Consider the following 18,218-nt stretch of genomic DNA (forward strand, 5'->3'; position numbering starts at 1 on the left):
CACAAGGGCGTCTTTGGCTGGCCTGGCAGGACAGGACGGGGGACGGGGGCGGGGACTGGGGGGCGGGACCTTCTCGCTCTCCTCCCACTCAGCGGGCTCCCAGGGAAAAGCAACAGTGTCCTCCAGAGCCTGAGGCCGCGGCGGCCGAGCAAGGCGAGGGAACCCGTGTCCCCCTCTCCCCGCGCGAGGTAAGGACGCTCTCTCCCACTAGGCCCGTGGGTCTCGCTGGCTGCGCTGCTGGGACTGGATAAGGGGAAGTCCCAGGGCCTGGCGGGAGCCCTCAGATCAGCTCTGGGCTGGGGGGCCCAGAAGAAACCGTGTGGGAGGAGGGGGCGCCCCAGGTGAGTGCAGTGGGGTGGGGGGCGATAGAAAGGGGCTTTGTGGGGAGCCGGCTCCGCGGCTTTTCTGCCAGCTGCTTGCTTTTGCCCTCCGGAGCCTCTGTCCGCGCAGCCGCCAGAGGGGGCCCTCGCGCTCCTCCCCGGGAGGGACGCTGGTCCTTGCCCCAGCCAGTCTCTCCTGCAGGCACCCAGATGGCTGGCCCGGCGGACACTCGCGGAGTCTCGTCCGCCCGCGCCGCACTCCTCCCACTCTCCGGCCGACCGCAGGCAGAGAGCCTTGCACCGGGAGAGGGAGCCCTCGTAGGCCAGCTCCCCTCCTGCACCGGCCAGGCCGCTTCTATGGATGAGGAATGTGTGTGGAGTCCAGCCCGGAGGCGGTGGGAATCCGGGAGACAAATCCTGGGTGTGTTTAGGAGACGGGAGGCACGTCCCGGGTCTCCCCAGCTCTCCTCCGAGGCCCCGTATCTTCAGGGGTCCGGGAGGCCGGACGGGGCACGCTTAGGAGAGGGAAGCCCCAGGCTCTTGCCACGCCCGTAGGGTCCGGATTCGTATCCCTAACGGAGTTCCCCGAGGCGGGGGTTGAGCCAGCCATCCGGGTTCCTCTGGGATGGGGAAGTGCCGGCGGGCCGGCGGCGGGGGACTAGGGGCTGGGGGTGGCGGGGCCGGGGAGGGGCTGCCCGGCGCGGGGTTGCCGAGGCGCCCGCCGACGCTTCCGCCGGTGCTGGGATGAGCGGGGGCCTGGACCGGCGGGTGACCGCGCGGCCCGGCGGGGTACCCAGGGAGCCGGGGCGGGGCTGCATTCTGGTCCCGTTAGCTCAACCGTCCCGGAGTCTCCCGGGCTGACTCATCCGACCGCTCGCACACAAATACAAGCTCCCCACCACGTCAGGCATCCCACGCAGCGGACATGCACCGCGCCCCACCCCATGTCACCCACGCGCGCGCAGCCCTGATCTCGGCCGCAGTCGCGCGTGGGGCAGCCTCCCGCACGCCGGCACCTCCGCCCGCAGTCCGCACGCGCTGCGCTCCCGGCACCCCGAAGCCGGCGCTCACACCCGAGGCCCGCCGCGCTCACGCAGTTCCCGTCCGCACACCCTGCCGCTCACACTCGCACCTCCCGTGCACCCTCGGACCCCCCTTCCCGCAGCTGCCCCGCGGGGAGCGGGCTGTGTCTGAGCGGCCGCCCCCTTCCCCGGCCGCGTAAACAAGCGGCTCCTTCTCCCCGCCCGGCCAAAGAAAGGCCGCTTGTCCCGCGTGCGCGGCGGGCGGGGCGACCCAACACTGCGGCCTTGTCCCACCTGGCGGCCCTGGGCAGCACAGGCTCCGGGCCAGCGAGGAGCCGCGCCCCGGCGGCAGTCCCACCCCGCCCGCAACCTCGGAGAGGGGCGCTCGCCAGCACCCCCTTCTCTCCCCCAGGAGAGCCGGAGCCCCACTCTACACTCCCGCCTCTCCCTGGCTCTGCCCCCTGGAGCCTCTGCCGCCCACCTGCGGTCCCGCCCCAACTTCAGGGCCGCGGCTGCCCTCAGCCCCCTGCTCCTCCCTTCCCCTGGCTCCCCGTCCCTCCGTTTCCCCCTCCACTGCCCTCTGTACCTTCTAGGGCTGCCCCTGGCCGTCGTCCCCTTTACTCGACGACCTCCGTGTTCTCAGTCTCTCCATCCCCTTCTCTGTCCCCCAGGCCCTCCGCCTCGCTGTCCCTCCGTCTCCACCCAGCTCGGAGTCCCGCGGAGAGTTTCCCCACTTTCTTCCCCTTCTGACAATCTCTCCAGCTCTCATTTTCTCTCTATCCCTCAGTCTCCGTCTTCCATCCCGCCCCTTCATCCCTGCGTCTCCCCTTACCCACCTGGTCCCGCCGCTGAGCCCTCATATCCCCCCTTCCACGCCCTTCCCCGGCCCCCGCCCTCGGGGCTCCCAGCCTCAGTTTCCTTCCTGTCCCGACTCCTTCCCTGCCAGCCGCCCTTCCTTGAGGGCGGATGTGCGTCGGGAAAGCGAAGGCGGCGGCGGGCGGAGAGGGTCCCAGCTCTGCCACGCAGGCCTCCGGCCACGGCCATGCGACGCCTGGGGCGAGGGTCCGGCTGGCCCCACCGGCCACAGGTGAGGGCTGGAGCGGCCGCGCGGGACTCCGGGGTGCGGAGGAGCAGGGCACCGCTCGGGGACTCGCCTGGGACCTCTGGCCAGGGGCCCGATTTGGAGCCTGGACTTCCTCCAGCGCCTGTTGGTTACAGAACTTTTCGGCCCTTGCTCGGGCCTACCTTCACCCTAGTTAGGGTGCCAAGACCTCAAGCGGTGACTCTGGACACCTACTAGGCGGAGAGGTCTGGGGACGGGCTGATCCCGCGTGGCCTCGGTGCCCACGCGTCCCCGCCCGGCGAGGAGGCCGGAGGGCCCGGGCCTTAGCGGGGTCACCCGCGGGAGCCCCGGCCTCGCCCGCCACGGGGTCCCCCCCTGTTGCACGGCGGCTCCCGGCTCCCAGGCCTCCGCCGCCCTGTCCCCAGGAGGTGCGGGAGGGCTCCGGAGAGCCGGGGCTGACCGCGGCGCCTCCCTTGCGTCCCTCCTTCCCGGGAGCCGGCTGTGCGCCGCAGGGGCCTTTTTTTGGCAGCGGGGCCGGGCGGGGCGCTCCGAGTGGGTAATTACTGCCGGGGGTGGTGGGTAGCCCTGTCCACGGAAGCCGGTTGGCAGCTGAGGGCGCCCGGGCGCAGCGCCGCTTCGCCCTCCCGGCCCGGGGTGGGGTCCGAGGAGAGCGCGCCCCCAGGTGGCCGCGGGACAGCCCCTTTGTCAAAGCGCCGCCCGGGTGCGACAGGGACGCGTCGGTCTGGTGTAGCTTTGCGCTTCACCTGGGTTAGGTTTCTGAGCTGGGGCCACGGCCTCCAACATGCTGATTTCTACATCTTCCCAGATCTTCTCCGTCTCTCCCCACACCTCCCTCCTGGTCTCCCCTTCTCCTTCACATTATTATTTCCTCCTCTCCTCGCATCAGTCTTGTTCTCCATCAACCTTATTTTTTTACAATCTTTATCTCCGCTTGAAATTCTTCGGCGTAAATAAATGAACAGGGTAATGGTGACGAACTTGATAGAAAAGGGTGAAGGGACTTGTTCTAGATCTTGAAACCCATACTCATAACCGGCATGTTTACGGAGCTTTGTGCTTCACACAGTGTCATTTAATATAAGAGCTGACTCTCCAATCTTAAAGAAAAGAAAAGAAACAGTTTTATTGGGGCACCTGGGTGGCTCGGTTAGTTAGGTGTCTGCCTTCTGCTGGGGTTGTGATCCTCCCCTTCTGGGATCAAGCCCTGCCTTGGGCTACCGGCTTGGTGGGGAGTCTGCTTCTCCCTTTCCCTCCCCCACACCCCACTTGTGCTTTCACTTGCTCTCTCTCTCTCAAGTAAATAAAATCTTTAAAAAAAATAGGGCGCCTGGGTGGCTCCGTGGGTTAAGCCTCTGCCTTTGGCTCAGGTCATGATCTCAGGGTCCTGGGATTGAGTCCTGCATGGGGCTCTCTGCTCAGCGGGGAACTGGTTTCTCTCTCTCTCTGCCTGCCTTTCTGCCTACTTGTAATCTCTGTCTGTCAAATAAACAAATGAAATCTTTAAAAAAATTAAAAAACAGTTTTATTGAGTTATAACATATATATCATAAAATTCACTTAATTAAAGTGCACATTCAGTGATTTTTTTAGAGTATATTTACAGTTTTGTTTGAGAACACTCCCCTCACCCCAAAAAGAAATCTTGTGCCCATTTATAGTCACTCTCCTTAGCCACAGGCAAGCACTAATCCAGACAATCTTTTGTGAAAAAGTCACTATTCCACTTTTATAAAGAATGACTTGACACTCAGAGAATTTAAGTAACTTGTCCAAGATCCCGCAGCTAATAAATAATAAAGTCAGGGTGAGAATTTAAGGCTATTGCATCCCAGCCTAAATCTCTTTCCACTAAATGGTGATGCTGTTTCTTCCCCCATTATTTTTTGTTTGTTTTCTTTTCTTACTCCTCTTTTATGTAAATTCTCCATTCCCAACCCACTCTCTCACCTCCCTTTCCTCGGAGAATGCTGAGGGCTTTCCCTGAGTGCAAGGAAACAGGACAGCAGGCAGGCTTTAACCCTGGAAATTCTTCCCCACAGCCACATCTCTTGGGGAGGTGCCAGGCCAGCTTGGAACTTGGTGTAGGTTAACTGCCTTTGCCTTCCCTCTTCCCAGGCGGAGCTGGGGTGGGCCCCAGGCCGAATTCCGGTTTTTCTTCCGCCAGCTTGGGTGGACACAGTGACGGACATGATGTCGTCCAGGTCCGGAAGGGTGGAAGTTGGGAGGGTAAAATTAGTAACTCTCTAAGGCTGAGGCCCTTGGGCCCCACGGCCAGGGGTCAGGCACTCCTTGGAATGCTGGCTCCTGCCCCCACTTCCTAAGTCACCAGGCCATGATGGAGGGTTGGAAGAGAAAGTGGAGGGAAGGGCGCCTGGGTGGCTCAGTGGGTTAAGCCACTGCCTTCGGCTCAGGTCATGATCTCAGGGTCCTGGGATTGAGTCCCGCATCTGGCTCTCTGCTTAGCAGGGAGCCTGCTTCCCTTCCTCTCTCTCTGCCTGTCTCTCTGCCTACTTGTATTCTCTCTCTGTCAAATAAATAAATAAAATCTTAAAAAAAAAAGGAAGTGGAGGGAAACCCTGCCTTCCTGGGTCTCCCTCCCACCTGGAGTCACTCTCTCTCAGTCGTCCCGGCCCCATGTCCATAGCGAATGGGAAACTTGTCACCTTAACAAGATGATCAAGGGACGGGCAGGCAGGCCCACATTCGTACCCAGGGGTACCAAAACCGTGAGGGAGGGAGAAAGGGATGCGTGGAAGGAGCTTCAGTTCTGGCTCTCGAATCTACTTTACCCTTGGTTCTAAAGACCTAAGCTTCCTACCACACCAGATCAGATGAAGAACCTAGAAAACTGTACTCCTGTTATTAGTCACCACTGAGGGGTTTTTCGCTGATTGTCTGGGGGCGAGACTGCTTTTTGGGGAAGAGAAGGTGTAGGAGTTGAGACATACAGAAGGCAGGAATGGCTGAGTTCTTCCTGTGGTGTCTCCTTTAAGCAGACACCCGGTGGGGACCCCTGGGGGAAAAGAGACAAAGGGAAAGGCAGGAGAGGGTATGGGGGAGGGAGTGCCTCAGCTCCATCACCCACCTGGGGGGGGTATCTCTGGCTACCGGTGTCCCCAGGGGAGTTCTTGGACCCCGGATTCCCTTCCCACCTTACCTCTGGCTCCAGATGTCTGAGCGTCCTCTGCCGCGGAAGCCTAGCTCCTGGATTTCTGAGGCAAGAAAGCATAGACATACAGGCAGGGCCTCTAGGGGTCTTGGCTTATGGTGGCAAGGGTGAGGACTGGTGTGCTGGGTGTCTGCCTCTGAGCTCCCTCCACTTTTTCTTCTGCATGAGCCTGCGGGGAATGAGGGTGACTGGTACCACCCCCCGCCCCTGGGAGCATGGCCACAGACCCTATTCCTTTCTCTCCCCCCACCCCACCTGGCCTCCCTGCCAACACCTGCCTTCTGCTGTGTCCCCAGGAGCCGTGGAGCCCCAGGACCATGGATGCTCTTAACAGGAACCAGGGAGGCCCTGGATGCAAGACCCAAGCAATGGTAAAGGTGAGCAGGTCAAGGCCAAGGGGCAAGAGGGCTGTTGGAGAGGGTGGGTTTGGCTCCTCTCCCCAGCCGTGGCCGCAGCCCAGGGATGAGAGCAGCAGCTCCTTTCCACCCTTCCCAGGTCCCAAGCCTATTAACAGCTGAGGCTTTATCTGAATCAGGTTAATTGGTTCACCCAGAATATACCCTTTGGAAGTCAGGAGCCGGTTTACAGACTGACCCTGGGCTGTGTCTCTCTCCTGGATCCCAGGCTCTGTCCTCCGCTGTGATTCAGTTTCCCGGAGGCAAGCAGTGGCCAAGGGGATGGCCACGGACAAGTCTACAGGGACAAGTCTGCATTGGCCCTCCTCTGCAGCAGCCCCTGCTCCTCTCCAGCACCCACCTGCTCCTCTCACTTTCTCCTTTTTTGTGCCTTAATAGACAAAGGGGGCAGTTAAGCCAACGCTTGAGAAATCCAGTGGGACGAGTTAATGGCCTAGATTCAGATCTCATTTCAATTTAGTGTAATAATGCTCCGTGCACGATTTGGGGCTGAGCCTTTCGACACCCTCAGAGCCCTTTGGAGAGGGCAGGTGCGGGAGGGAGTGCCGGCGTGACGGGGTTCGGGGGCTCGGGTTCTGGCCTGAAGGGTCTCATGCTGCTCATCCCTCACCCCCACCCCCTGCAGAAGGGGCCCTTGGACTTGATTGAGACAGGCAAGGGGCTGAAAGTGCAGACGGACAAACCACATCTGGTGAGCCTGGGCAGTGGGCGGCTCAGCACGGCCATCACCCTTCTGCCTCTGGAGGAAGGTAAGTCTTGGGGGGCAGCCCCTCCACCCCACCACCCCTTGGTCCTTAAAGACATTCCTGCCCTGGATCCCAGGCACGCGCAGGGGCCCTTCTGCCCTTTGTCAGCCTTGATTGCCTCCCCCAGATGCGAGGCCGTGCCACCAGCTCGCCCCTCCTTGTCCTGGCCTCCCTGGACTGCCTGGCCCCCTTTGGTAGATCATCTGGCTCCATGACTGGGATTAAAGATTAGTTTAGAAACAAGGAGGAGAGCACTGAAACAGGAGAGCCCATTGCTCTTAGCAACCAGTGTGGCCAAGAAGGAAGGGGCCCCATCCCAGGCCTATGCCTGGCGTGGGAGCAGCTAACTGTGGAGCATGGAGGGCTGGGAGGTGGGGGGAATGACCTCCTGAGATAAGGCCCTGGCACGGCCCCCTTCCCCCGCTGGCTTCTGCCTGGCCTCCTTGGCCTCCTCGCTTCTCCCCTGGCTGCACTTGTTGCCTGGGTGATTCTACATTCCCCACATTCTCCAAATACCGGTCCCAGGGGCTCTGCCAGGGGGAGAGCCTTAGCATGGAGGGGAGCCAGGGAGAGCAAGGGGTGCAGGTGCAGAAGTGGGGGGGAAGAGATGGGGAGCAGGAGAGCAGGATGAAGGAGGAAGAGGACTTGGGGACGAGGAGGTGGAGGGACTAACAGAAGGTCTGCAGGAAAGAAGTTCCCCTTTTCTGTCGGTAGAGCCTGGCTGCTCTGTGTCCTCTGGGTCCCCCCATCTGTGAGCCAGTTTTCTCTGCCTGCCCAGAGCCTCTCCCACTGACCTTCTCCACCAAAGGGGGACACCACCAAAGGGGCCCCAAAAGGGTGGCCGATGGCAGGCAGCAATCCTTTGTGCAGGAGGAGGTGGGCTTCTGTCTCCTTGGCCGCCCTCCTGGCCCAGCCTGGGACTCAGTTTGCCCTCTGTCTTCAGGGAAGACGGTGATTGGCTCCGCGGCCAGGGACATCTCCCTGCAGGGTCCCGGGCTGGCCCCAGAGCACTGCTACATCGAGAACGTGCGGGGCACCCTCACCCTCCACCCTTGTGGCAACATCTGCAGTATCGATGGGCTCCCTGTCCGGCAGCCCACCCGGCTCACTCAGGGTAAGGTGTGCTGCCCCCAGTGGGAGGCGGAGGCAATGGTCTCTGTTGAAAAGCCTGGGCTAGGGGCGTTGGGGGCGGGGTGCGAGCCTGCTGTGGCGGTTGCCATGGTAACACAGAGCCAGTGGGAGGCTCAGGGGCCTCTCCATGTGCCTCAAGAACACCCCCAACTCCTCTAGGATCCCGATTTGTCTTCAGCCTGCTTTTCTTCTCCGGTCACTTCTTGGCGGGGAGGGGAGACGTCCTGGTGACCTCATTCAAAGGGCAGGCGGAGTGGTGCTCGGTCAGGTCATTAGTGAGATGGTTAAGGGAGGGCAGTTGGAACGACAGGACAACCATGGGGTTGTTTCATGATGCCAAGAGGGGGTCACTCTGAAAAGAGGCGGGGAGGTGGGGAAGGAGGCCGCTCCCTCCGGATGGGGATGGAGCAAAGGTGAGATCCGAGGACATGGCTGCTCTGTTAAAACAGCGTCCACAGTAGCTCTGGGGTCATGAATACGGTTAGCACCCTGTCCCCCAAAGCCACAGACCACTCTGTTGTGTCAGGTGGATCTGAAAACTGGGCCCCTTGTTCTTGTGACTGGGCAGTTCAGGGGTCAGCCCAGGTGGTGCTTTGACAGACCGGGTGTGTCTGCCCTGGGCATCCATTTATACAACGAATTGTCACATTAAAGGAGTGAGAAAAGCAGGCCTGGGTGGGGGGCAGAGGTGGGGTTGACGTGAGGATGGGAGCTGTGGGCCAAGCCTGACTCTGTGCCGGAGGACTAATGTCCTGCCCTTGTCTTACTGGCTGAAATCTCCTCGGCAGTGGAAATCCCCCTCATTCCTTTGTTTCCCTCTGTCCTTCTGTTCATAGCCCTTAAGCTCTCTTTAGACGCCGCTCCCTTCACAGCTCACCCAGGAGACCCAAACTTGCCCTACTCCTTTCTTCCTGCCCTTGGGAGTGTGAGGGGGCCACGTGGCTTCAGGGACCCAGGTCCACCAGCAGCAGTGGCAGGCCCTTGCCTCTTCTAGGGCCTCGAGTTCTCCACCTCCAGCTGAGGGGAGGGACCCCCCCAAATTGGAGCTTTGGCTGTGATGCCATCTGGTTCCTGATAGTCCCTTTCAGCCTCCCAGAGAACATCTTCCCGGAGACTGGGTGTGTGGAATTGAGCTGGTCCGGCAGCAGGGAGAGGGAGGGGCAGAGTTCAAAGGAGGCTGGAGAGAGAACCGGGAGCTCACTCCCCCAGCCCCAGATCCCTGGCATTCGTGGGCACGCACATGTGTGTTGTGAGCAGGGTGCAGGAACGGATGCTCTAAAGGGCCCTCTTGGGCAGTCTGCCCAGAGCATCCTCTAGCTCCCTGAGAAGAGGGAGCGCCTGGGTCAAGATGGAATTCTTAGGCATTTCCTGTGGCCCTGGTGACCCCTAACTCTTCCCCAGCCAAGGTTCCACCCTGCCAAGTATGTACCCTCCCACTTTCTTCTGACCCTAAACCCCCTTCCCTTTTGCTCCCTCCCACTCCCACAGCCTCCTTGTCTGGGCTTGCCTGTCTCAGGAGCTTGGCAGCCCTAGGAGGGGTAGGCAGAGGCACAAAGGAACGGGTGTTCTTCTCCCTAGCACTCCCCCTCCCCTGGGCTCCCGGGAGCTGAGGCTTTCCTTGTCTCATCTCTGGAGCAAGGCACCAAGCCCAACCCTGCCTGGCCCCACTCCGGACATTCTTGGGAGTGCGTTTCCCTGGAAACTGGGTGGTGGGGGGTGTGTGCGTGTGCTATCTCTGTGTGTCTGTGTAACTGGAGTGTGTTTATATATCTCCGGATGTGTTTGTGATTCAGGGCTTGTGTATCGCTGTTTGTGCCTCTCCTTGTGTTTATGGATCAGTGGGGGACGGGGGTGAACTCGGGACGGAGGGTACCAGAGTGTCCATGTACGTAGTTCCAGGTGGATCTGAGAACTTGCTGGCCCCGTGCCTGTCTGTGGGCATATGTACAACAGGATCGGATTCCCTGTCTCGTTCCCCAACCCAGGCGCATAGGAGGACCCTCCTCTTTGAAAACAGAGGGCTACCCTACAAAGAACAAGGAGCCCGTTCCGGCTGGGCCAGGCCGTCCATAGGTGCATCATTCTGGGCATTGTGCCAGCCAGAGGCAACTTGGACAGGCACATGTCAGGAGGAGTAGAGATGGCGGTGACAGGCTCTTCCAGCAGGACCTTGCCTGGGCCCGGGGGTGGGGGGGGGCAGGCAGAAAGCAGAAGCTGGCCTTTGGCTCTCACTAAAGCCATGGACACTGCAGCATGATGGGAGGGAAGCGAGGACAAGCCCGATTCCACCTCCGTACCCTGGTTTTCTGGCACACCTCGTGCTGCCCTCTTCTTTACGGAGCAAGAGCTGGAGATGGGAATGTGAGCGAGAAAATAAGAAGGAATCTCAACCGGGCTGAGGTTGCCCCACCCTGGGACCACAGCGCCAGACCACATGAAAGCTCCGGGAGGGGACGGATCAGGGGAGGACCCAGAAAGCCACACAGCTCGGGGGCCCAGGCTGTCTAGACAGTAGGTCCCTGTCCACTCCCAGCATTCTCTGCCAGCCTAGTCTCCACGTCTCCTTCACTCCCTAAGCCCTTCATTGGTGGGTAGGGGTTTGTGTGAAGGCCAGAAGCTGGGGAGCTCTCTGGAATGTGGCCGGGGAGCTGGGCTTCCTGAGTAATCCAGCCGACTCCCTCTGGGATCCAGGACACTGAGCCTCTTCCTCTCCTACCCAGTTCTCAGTTATTCCTTCTGTGAAATGGGAGTGAAGCTTCCAAAAGTGATCTGCTAAAAGATAAGGATCAAAAGAAGGAGAGAAAAAGCAAAGACTCCTAGCTGCTCCCTTCTTTGTGCCTGCCTCCTGCCCTATTTCTCACTGGCGGGTATCCTCCGTGTCTGTCTGGGTCTGTCCAGCTGGCTGTCACAGTTTCCAGACCGATGAATCATTCTTCCTGAGCAGATTTTTTTTTTTTTTTTTGTTAAAGCCTCCCCCTATTTTGCATTTAACCCTACATGGTTCTCCCATTTTCCTTCAGGAGAGTGAGATACGTGTGCGCATGAGCATGTATGGAGTATGGCAACGTGGGTAGGTGTTTAGCAAGGGTGGAGAAATGATTTTTTTTCTCTAAGGAGGTTGGCTTTTGATTCCAGAGTCTCTCCAGGGACTGAGTGGAAGGATGTCTGTGCCTGAATGAGTGTGTAACCAAGAGGGGTATTATGGGGGTGAGAATAAGCACGTGTCAGAGACGGTGTGTTTGTGTGTGTCAGTGTGCACAGCCAAGGTGTGGTGTCCGTGTGTTGGTGTGTGTGAGGCGTGGGAGCTCTGAGCATATAGAGTACGTCTGAGACAGTGTGTCCCTTAAGGTTCTGGTGTCCAGAGGGTAGGTCTCTGGAAGACAATGAGCTGTCCAGAGGTGTCCAGAGGCAGATGGCACTGTGTTTTCCAGGTGGGAGGGTGCCTCACTGGGGTGGGAGAACTCTTCTAGCAGACTAGCACAACTGGTGGTAGGGGTTGGGAGGAGGTGAGGTTCTATTCTGGAGCCCCAGGGGAGTAGGCTGGCTGGGAAGGGATAGCACCTTGGTCCAGCCTGGGGGTGAGAGCTGAGCTGCTGGGAGTGTGGGGAGCAGGGGCAGAAGAGGAGGTGTTTAGGATGGAAACGGGAGCGAGGCTCAGTGCTGCCCAGCTCCTCTGATTGTTCAGCCTAGGCCTGAACTCCCAGCCCAGGAGTGACCTTGTCACAGTGGCACAGGGAGGGCAGGAGCTGAACCTAGTGACCCAGCTGGAGCCCCAGGAACCATGGAATGTCAGAGCTTAACCTTTGCTGTCAATGAGGACAACCTCCTCATGGGTAGAAAAGGGATCTGAGGCCAGAGGGTGTGATTGGCCCCAGGTGACCAGCCAGCCGGGTTCGGGGCTGGCCCCTTCCCAGGCCTCTTGGGAGGCCAGCCACAGAGGGCTCTCAGTGAGACCCGGCTTCTCCTCACTCCTGCCTCCCGAGGACGCTTCGCCCTCCGGCCTGCACTTACCTCTCACCTTTCCTTCCGTCACCTCCCCCGCACCTGGCCTCCCGGTCTCACTTCTGCTCCCGCACCCACCGCCTCGGAGTCCCCGGGCGGCCGGCCGCCCGCACCCTCCCGCCCCGCCCTCTCCATCCCGCTCCCCTCTCCTCTCCTCCATCACTTCCTCTTCCCCTCCTCCTCTCCTTTGTCCCTCCCTCCCTGGCTCCCTTCCCCCGCCGGTGGCCGGCCCGCCCCTCCCCGGGCCCTGGCGGCTGCTGGCTGCCTGGCGGCTGGCTGCTCCGAGCCCGGGGCCCGCTGCGCGGGAGGTCGGCCCGCCCCCTCGCAGGCCCCGGGCGGGCGGGGAGCCCCGAGGGCCCGAGCTAGCGGGGGCCGGCGCTGCGGAGGTCCGGGCTCGCCGGTGAGTGCTCCGCCCGGCCGGCCGCCGCTCCCGGGCAGCGGGCGCCGAGGGGCTGGGGCGGGGGGCTGGGAGGGGCGTCTGCGGGCTGCGGTGGGGGGACTCGACCGCGGGTGTGGGGGGGTCCGGCTCACCTTGGGGAGCTGGGGGGGCTGTGAGACTCGATGGCATGTGTGCCCTGCACATGTGAGTGGGAGGTCTGGGCTCGGGGCCACCCCTCGGCCGGCCAGACCTCGCCTTCCCTCCGCGCTCGGAAGTCCCCTCCATGGACCCGCCTCCGGAAGGGGTAGAGGGGTCCTGATGGGGACAGAGAAGCCCGTGCTGGGGCCCAGAGGGGTCTCTGATGGAAGGGCGGGGGCCGTTCCTCGCATCTCCCCGCACCCCAGCCTTCCTTTGGCCGGTCCGTTCCGTTTGTGTGGCAGCTGAGCCGTGCCTGTCAGCCCGCGAGTGCGGGAGCCGGTACGCCTCTCTGGGTGTTTCTGGCAGCGGGTATATGTGCGAGCTTGTAGGAGAGCGTGTTCGTGTGTGGTGTTTCCCCTCCGTGTCTCTCAGAGATAGGATCCGCCCTCTCCTTTGCCCTGGTTTCCACCCCCCCCAACCAAATGTGCAGCTTCTCACCCACCCACCTGCACACACACAGCTGGGCCCTTTGGGGATGGGGGCTCGGACCACAACTTTAACGGGGAGGAGAGGTTCTTGGGGTTCCCTGAGTGGCTGACCCTTGGACGTGCCGGGCAGGAGTGGACCCAAGGAGATTTCCTCCCAGAAGCAGGCCCTTGGGGCAGGACCGACCAGAGTTGGGGCCATGCCTGGGGCCCCTGAATTCAAATAGAAAGTTAATTTGGGCAGGAGGGAGCTGCTCTGAGGCCTGTTGCCCTCCTGCCCGCTCTATTAATACAGATCCAGCTCTGCTGCCTGGCATCACCTATTTATAGCCTAGAGGCAGCCAGGCCACACCCCCTCATTGCAGGAGGCTGAGGGGCAGAAGAGGGGGCAGGGAGCTCTCAGCTGTAGAAGCCAGGGCTGAGGGTCCCTGGGTGCCCACCGTCTCCTTGGGTGGGCCTGGCAGGATGGGCTGGAATCCACTCAGGCTCCACACCTCCGTCCAGACTGGGCTGTGTGATGAGGCTCCCATATCCTTCCCCACCCTACCCCACCCCACCCCTTCCCACCCCTTCTCACCATCAATCTAGAATTGAGTGGGTCTGTCTAGACCCTGCGAACTCGTTATTAATTAGCTTGTTAAAGGGCTGAAAGCAGGGGGAGGGGCCAGCAGGGCTCCTTCTGAAACAGCTGTGGTTGTAATTAGGTGTAAGTGTGGTTGGCTATTATTTCTTCCGGTTATGATTACTCTGGAATCAGCTCCTCTGATTGGTGGCTTGGTGGGGTAGGCTCCCCTCTCGCCTGACCACCCATCAGTCTCTAGAATTGTTGGTGCCCGCCGCTTGGGAGAGCCTCTGGGCGTGCCGGAGCGGTGGGTGGCTTTGCCCACTCCGGTTATGTGCTAGGGACTGCTCAGCTGGCTAGCCCCTTCCCCACCAGCGAGGGCTGGCTTCTGAGCTTCTCAGTGGGGGGCCTGCCATGGTATCCACGTGGCCTGGATGCCCCTTGCCCTTGTGGCTTGCCTGAGCTGAACTGTCTCAGCGTCCAGGAATGTAGACTTCCCTGCCAGTCTTAGCTCAGACTGGCATGAAGCTTCGGGGGTGCCAAGTGGCACCAGATTGGGTCAATAGGCTGGGGGCATGGGTGTGGACAAGTTGGGAGGGTGGTTGTAGAGGGCCCTGGGCTCTGGTGTCTCCCAACACAGCATCTTTTGCAGGAATCCTGTAGCATGTCCAGGAGAAGGAGTGCCGTGAGCCAGGCTCAGGTACCCGTGGGCACACCTGCTGCTGTGCACACTCTTGGTGCCCCTGGCTACATTTTTGGCGCCCACACACCCTCCCCTCTCCATGGAGTCACACTTACTGGGCAGGACTGGGCTTGTGTCTGCTGCCTGGGAATGTGCTTGGCTGAGGCAGGGCCCATTGGCCCTCGGCTTGGCTGGATTCCAGAGAAGACCAAGGAGCGGGAAGACGTCAGGCCAGAGCGTGCTTTGTCCGAGAGAAAGAGGGTGATGGCTCTCCCTAGGCCACGCAATGATAAGGAGGGTGATAAGGAGTGGGAGCCAGGAAGCAAATTCTGGTTCCTCTGGGGGGCATCTAACTGATTCATGGGTTTTCCCTGTCCCCTGTCTCAGAGCTTTTTTTGATCCTGGAAATTGCTGCCTCTCAGACTGACTTTTCCACCCAAGGGGCAGATGGATGGATCATTGGTACAGCTTAGGGGGGACGTGGGCGACCGTGTTCTCTGAAGAACCTCCGTTTGCAGGATGCCCTCTCAGACATTGTCTTACTAACTCTGCAAGGTCCGTGGTTCTGTCCTCCTTTCTCTACCGAGAGAACCGGACTCCAAGGGGAAGTGACTTCACCCGAAGATCTCACCACTAGCAATGAGAGTTAGGACGTGGGACTCACACACCAGTGCTCTTTCCACACTGCCACTGTGGCACGCACAGTGCGGGGGGCAGGGCTCTCCGGAGCCTGCTAGTGCTTCGGGGTGACGCTGCCTCAGCCCTGTCTGCCTTTCTCAGCATTTGCTCTCTCTGTAGGCTGTATGTTGTGCCTGGGCCAGTCCACCTTCCTCCGCTTTAACCACCCAGCCGAAGCCAAGTGGATGAAGAGCATGATTCCGGCAGGGGGCCGGGCCCCAGGGCCCCCCTACAGTCCTGGCTCAGGTAGATGCCCAGTTGGGGCCGGGGGTTGGGTTGGCGGTACTCCTGGACTGTCCTCCTCCCTGCCCCTTCCAGCCGTGCTTGTGGTGTCAGGGCAGGACAATACCCACGATCTAGGCTTGCTGCCACCTGCCATTGGGCCGCGGGAGGAGGATGCCAGGCAGTCTGGCTACTGGGAGAGATCCAAGAAGTGCTGCTTGGCTGGGATTGGGGAATCATGTGCCCAAAGGGACAGAGGGCTCTGCCAGCCCCACTGCCCTGGAAGATGCCACCTCAGTGTCTGGGACCCTAACCACTAGGCGCCTCTGTGTCACCACTGGGAACCTCACCCTTGACGGCCTTAGGGGGAGGAGGGAAGCCTTAGGTAGAACCGGTGCAGGAGCTGGTGGGTCCCACCTGCTGGTGATTAGGTCTGTGGGCCCTGCCCCTCCCCCAGACCAAGCCAGCCGATTGCCCAGCGGACTGGCTGCAGATGGTGTGTGAATTGCCAAAGCTCAGAGGAGACTTGGTGCCTGTTGCAGGGGACCGGCGCCCCTGAACCCAGCTGCCTGGGGGGTGGGGCTGGGTGGAGACCAGGAGGCCGCCAGTGAGCCCAGCCCCCCAAAACTCTGCACGGGCATTCAGAGGGCTGTGGGATGGCAAGTGTCAGTGTGGTAATGGGACGGGTGTCCACCTGTGTCACCTGTGGCTGTCCGGTGAGCCCCTTGGGAGCCTGGGTTCCCAGCCCACACCCTGGCTGGCTTTACCGGGCTCTCACCCTCGCCTCGTCCTGCCACTCCCACTTTCGGGGCAGCGGTTCCAGGGGCTTCTGGTTGGTTGGCGAGGCCTGGGGCGGGGCAAAGGCAGGCTCCTGCTGGCGTGGCTTAATGGGCTGATAATTGGAGGCACTGATCTGCGGGCCAGCCTGGCTTCCCCTCCGACTGCACAGAGGGGTGTGGGGCACGCCTCCTGCCCAGCGCCGAAGGTTGGGTTTGTGTTTTCCCTTGGGTTCCGCTGCTGAGCTGGGAGGCCCTCCTGTCCTATTAGACTGGGTCCCCCCACCCCAGACTTCTGGCCAGCTCCACAGCGTGCCCCCAGCCCTTTACAGAATGTCCGCCTGCCCTTCCTGAAGGAGAGGGTTGGGAGGCTCCGGAAGCCAAGGTAGGGAGGACCCTCCTCTCGGGGTGAGCCCACCACCAGCAGCCCTAGGAGTGCCCAGCATTGTTAGCAACCCTGCCGTGAGTCAGGAAACGTCGGAGCCAGCAGAACAGCCCCCATCCCCTTCCTCTATAGAGAGGGGAACTTAGGGCAGGTGATCTAAGGCTGCCCAGCAGGTCAGGGGCAGAGAAGCACCCAGATCACCTGGCTCCTCTGGCCCCTGCTAGGAGAAGGTCGGAGAGCACCCGCATTCTTGTGCACCTGTAGCTCCCCAGCGTTGAAGACGAGGGTCTGAGGCATCTTTGCATTTCTCACAGCAGAGTCCGAAAGCCTGGTGAATGGGAACCACGCCGCACAGCCTGCAACCCGGGGACCCTCCGCCTGTGCCAGCCACAGTTCGCTGGTGAGCTCTATTGAGAAGGACCTGCAGGAGATCATGGATTCCCTGGTGCTAGAGGAGCCTGGAGCTGCTGGCAAGAAGCCTGCCGCGATTTCCCCGCTGTCGCCCATGGCTAATGGTGGGCGCTACTTGCTGTCCCCCCCAACCAGCCCTGGTGCCATGTCTGTGGGCTCCAGCTATGAGAACACCTCTCCAGCCTTCTCTCCACTCTCCTCACCGGCCAGCAGTGGAAGCTGCGCCAGCCACTCACCCAGCGGGCAGGAGCCTGCACCTTCCATGCCCCCGCTGGTTCCCGCCCGTTCCTCCAGCTACCATCTGGCCCTGCAGCCCCCACAGTCCCGGCCGAGTGGTGCCCGCGCCTCTGAGAGCCCCCGGTTGGGTAGGAAGGGGGGTCATGAGAGGCCTCCGAGTCCTGGCCTCCGAGGTCTGCTGACAGACAGCCCTGCAGCCACCGTCTTGGCGGAGGCCCGCAGAGCCACTGAGAGCCCCCGGCTGGGAGGACAGCTGCCTGTGGTGGCCATCAGCCTGAGTGAGTACCCAGCTTCCGGTGCCCGAAGCCAACCCACCAGCATTCCTGGCAGCCCCAAGTTCCAGCCTCCAGTCCCTGCTCCCCGAAACAAGATTGGCACACTCCAGGACCGCCCTCCCAGCCCTTTCCGTGAGCTGCCGGGCACCGAGCGGGTGTTGACGACCAGCCCCTCGCGCCAGCTGGTGGGCCGAACCTTTTCCGACGGGTCAGCCACCCGCACCCTGCAGCCTCCCGAGAGTCCCCGCCTGGGCCGGCGCGGCCTGGACAGTATGCGAGAGCTCCCTCCGCTGAGCCCCTCTCTGTCCCGACGGGCACTCTCCCCCATGCCCACCAGGACGGCTCCAGATCCCAAGCTCCCCCGAGAAGTAGCAGACAGCCCCCGGCCCCGGCGCTGGGCCGCCCACGGGGCCTCGCCGGAGGATTTTTCACTGACCCTGGGGGCTCGGGGCCGGAGGACACGGAGCCCCTCACCCACGCTTGGGGAGTCCCTGGCACCCCGCAAGGGCAGCTTCAGCGGCAGGCTGAGCCCAGCCTACAGTCTGGGCTCTCTGACAGGGGCTTCGCCCCGCCAGAGCCCCCGCGCCCAGAGGAAGCTGTCCAGTGGGGACTTGCGGGTGCCTGTCACTCGGGAGCGGAAAAATAGCATCACGGAGATCAGTGACAATGAGGACGACCTCCTGGAGTACCACCGGCGCCAGCGCCAAGAACGGCTCTGGGAGCAGGAGATGGAGAGGCTGGTGAGCGGATGCCGCGGAGGCACGACTGTCCACAGCGGAGTCTCTGCCAGGGCGCGGGCAGGCCAGCTGGCCGGGTGGTGGGGGGGCTGCTTGGAAGGGCCTGGGTTTCTCCCGCTTTTCTACTTCCAGGGGACACCTTAGTGACCTGTAGCTCCAGGGTCTGGTGCCCTGAAGAACTTTGCTTGCAGTCTCAAAGTCTTTATTTTAAGTTCCTGTTAATTTTGCTTTTTTTGATAACACAGCATTTGTTTTAATGTATAAATTGAATTTTGTGTTATTGACCTATGACAAAGCTATAGGAAAACGCACCATATTTCTGGTGAGGCTTTGCACCTCTCAGTCTGAGAAGCCGGTCTTA

At 61.2% G+C, this 18,218-nt stretch overlaps 1 protein-coding gene across 8 annotated transcripts in view; it reads left to right on the top strand.

Annotated features, from left to right (window-relative positions):
• Positions 1-666: 666 nt before the first annotated feature.
• PHLDB1 (pleckstrin homology like domain family B member 1) overlaps positions 667-18,218 on the top strand; it is a 45,092-nt gene continuing 27,540 nt past the window's right edge. The window contains exons 1-6 of one of the 8 annotated variants that reach the window (XM_044257962.1): positions 667-741; positions 5,892-5,972; positions 6,637-6,760; positions 7,701-7,871; positions 14,935-15,060; positions 16,512-17,860. In XM_044257962.1, coding sequence (XP_044113897.1) covers positions 682-741; positions 5,892-5,972; positions 6,637-6,760; positions 7,701-7,871; positions 14,935-15,060; positions 16,512-17,860 — 1,911 coding nt within the window. In that variant the 5' untranslated portion in view covers positions 667-681. The remainder of the gene's footprint in view (positions 742-5,891; positions 5,973-6,636; positions 6,761-7,700; positions 7,872-14,934; positions 15,061-16,511; positions 17,861-18,218) is intronic. The other 7 variants (XM_044257965.1, XM_044257963.1, XM_044257964.1 and 4 more) reach the window with 7 other exon arrangements.

The sequence above is a fragment of the Neovison vison genome, chromosome 7 (assembly GCF_020171115.1).
Source record: "Neovison vison isolate M4711 chromosome 7, ASM_NN_V1, whole genome shotgun sequence".
Lineage (NCBI taxonomy): Eukaryota > Metazoa > Chordata > Mammalia > Carnivora > Mustelidae > Neogale > Neogale vison.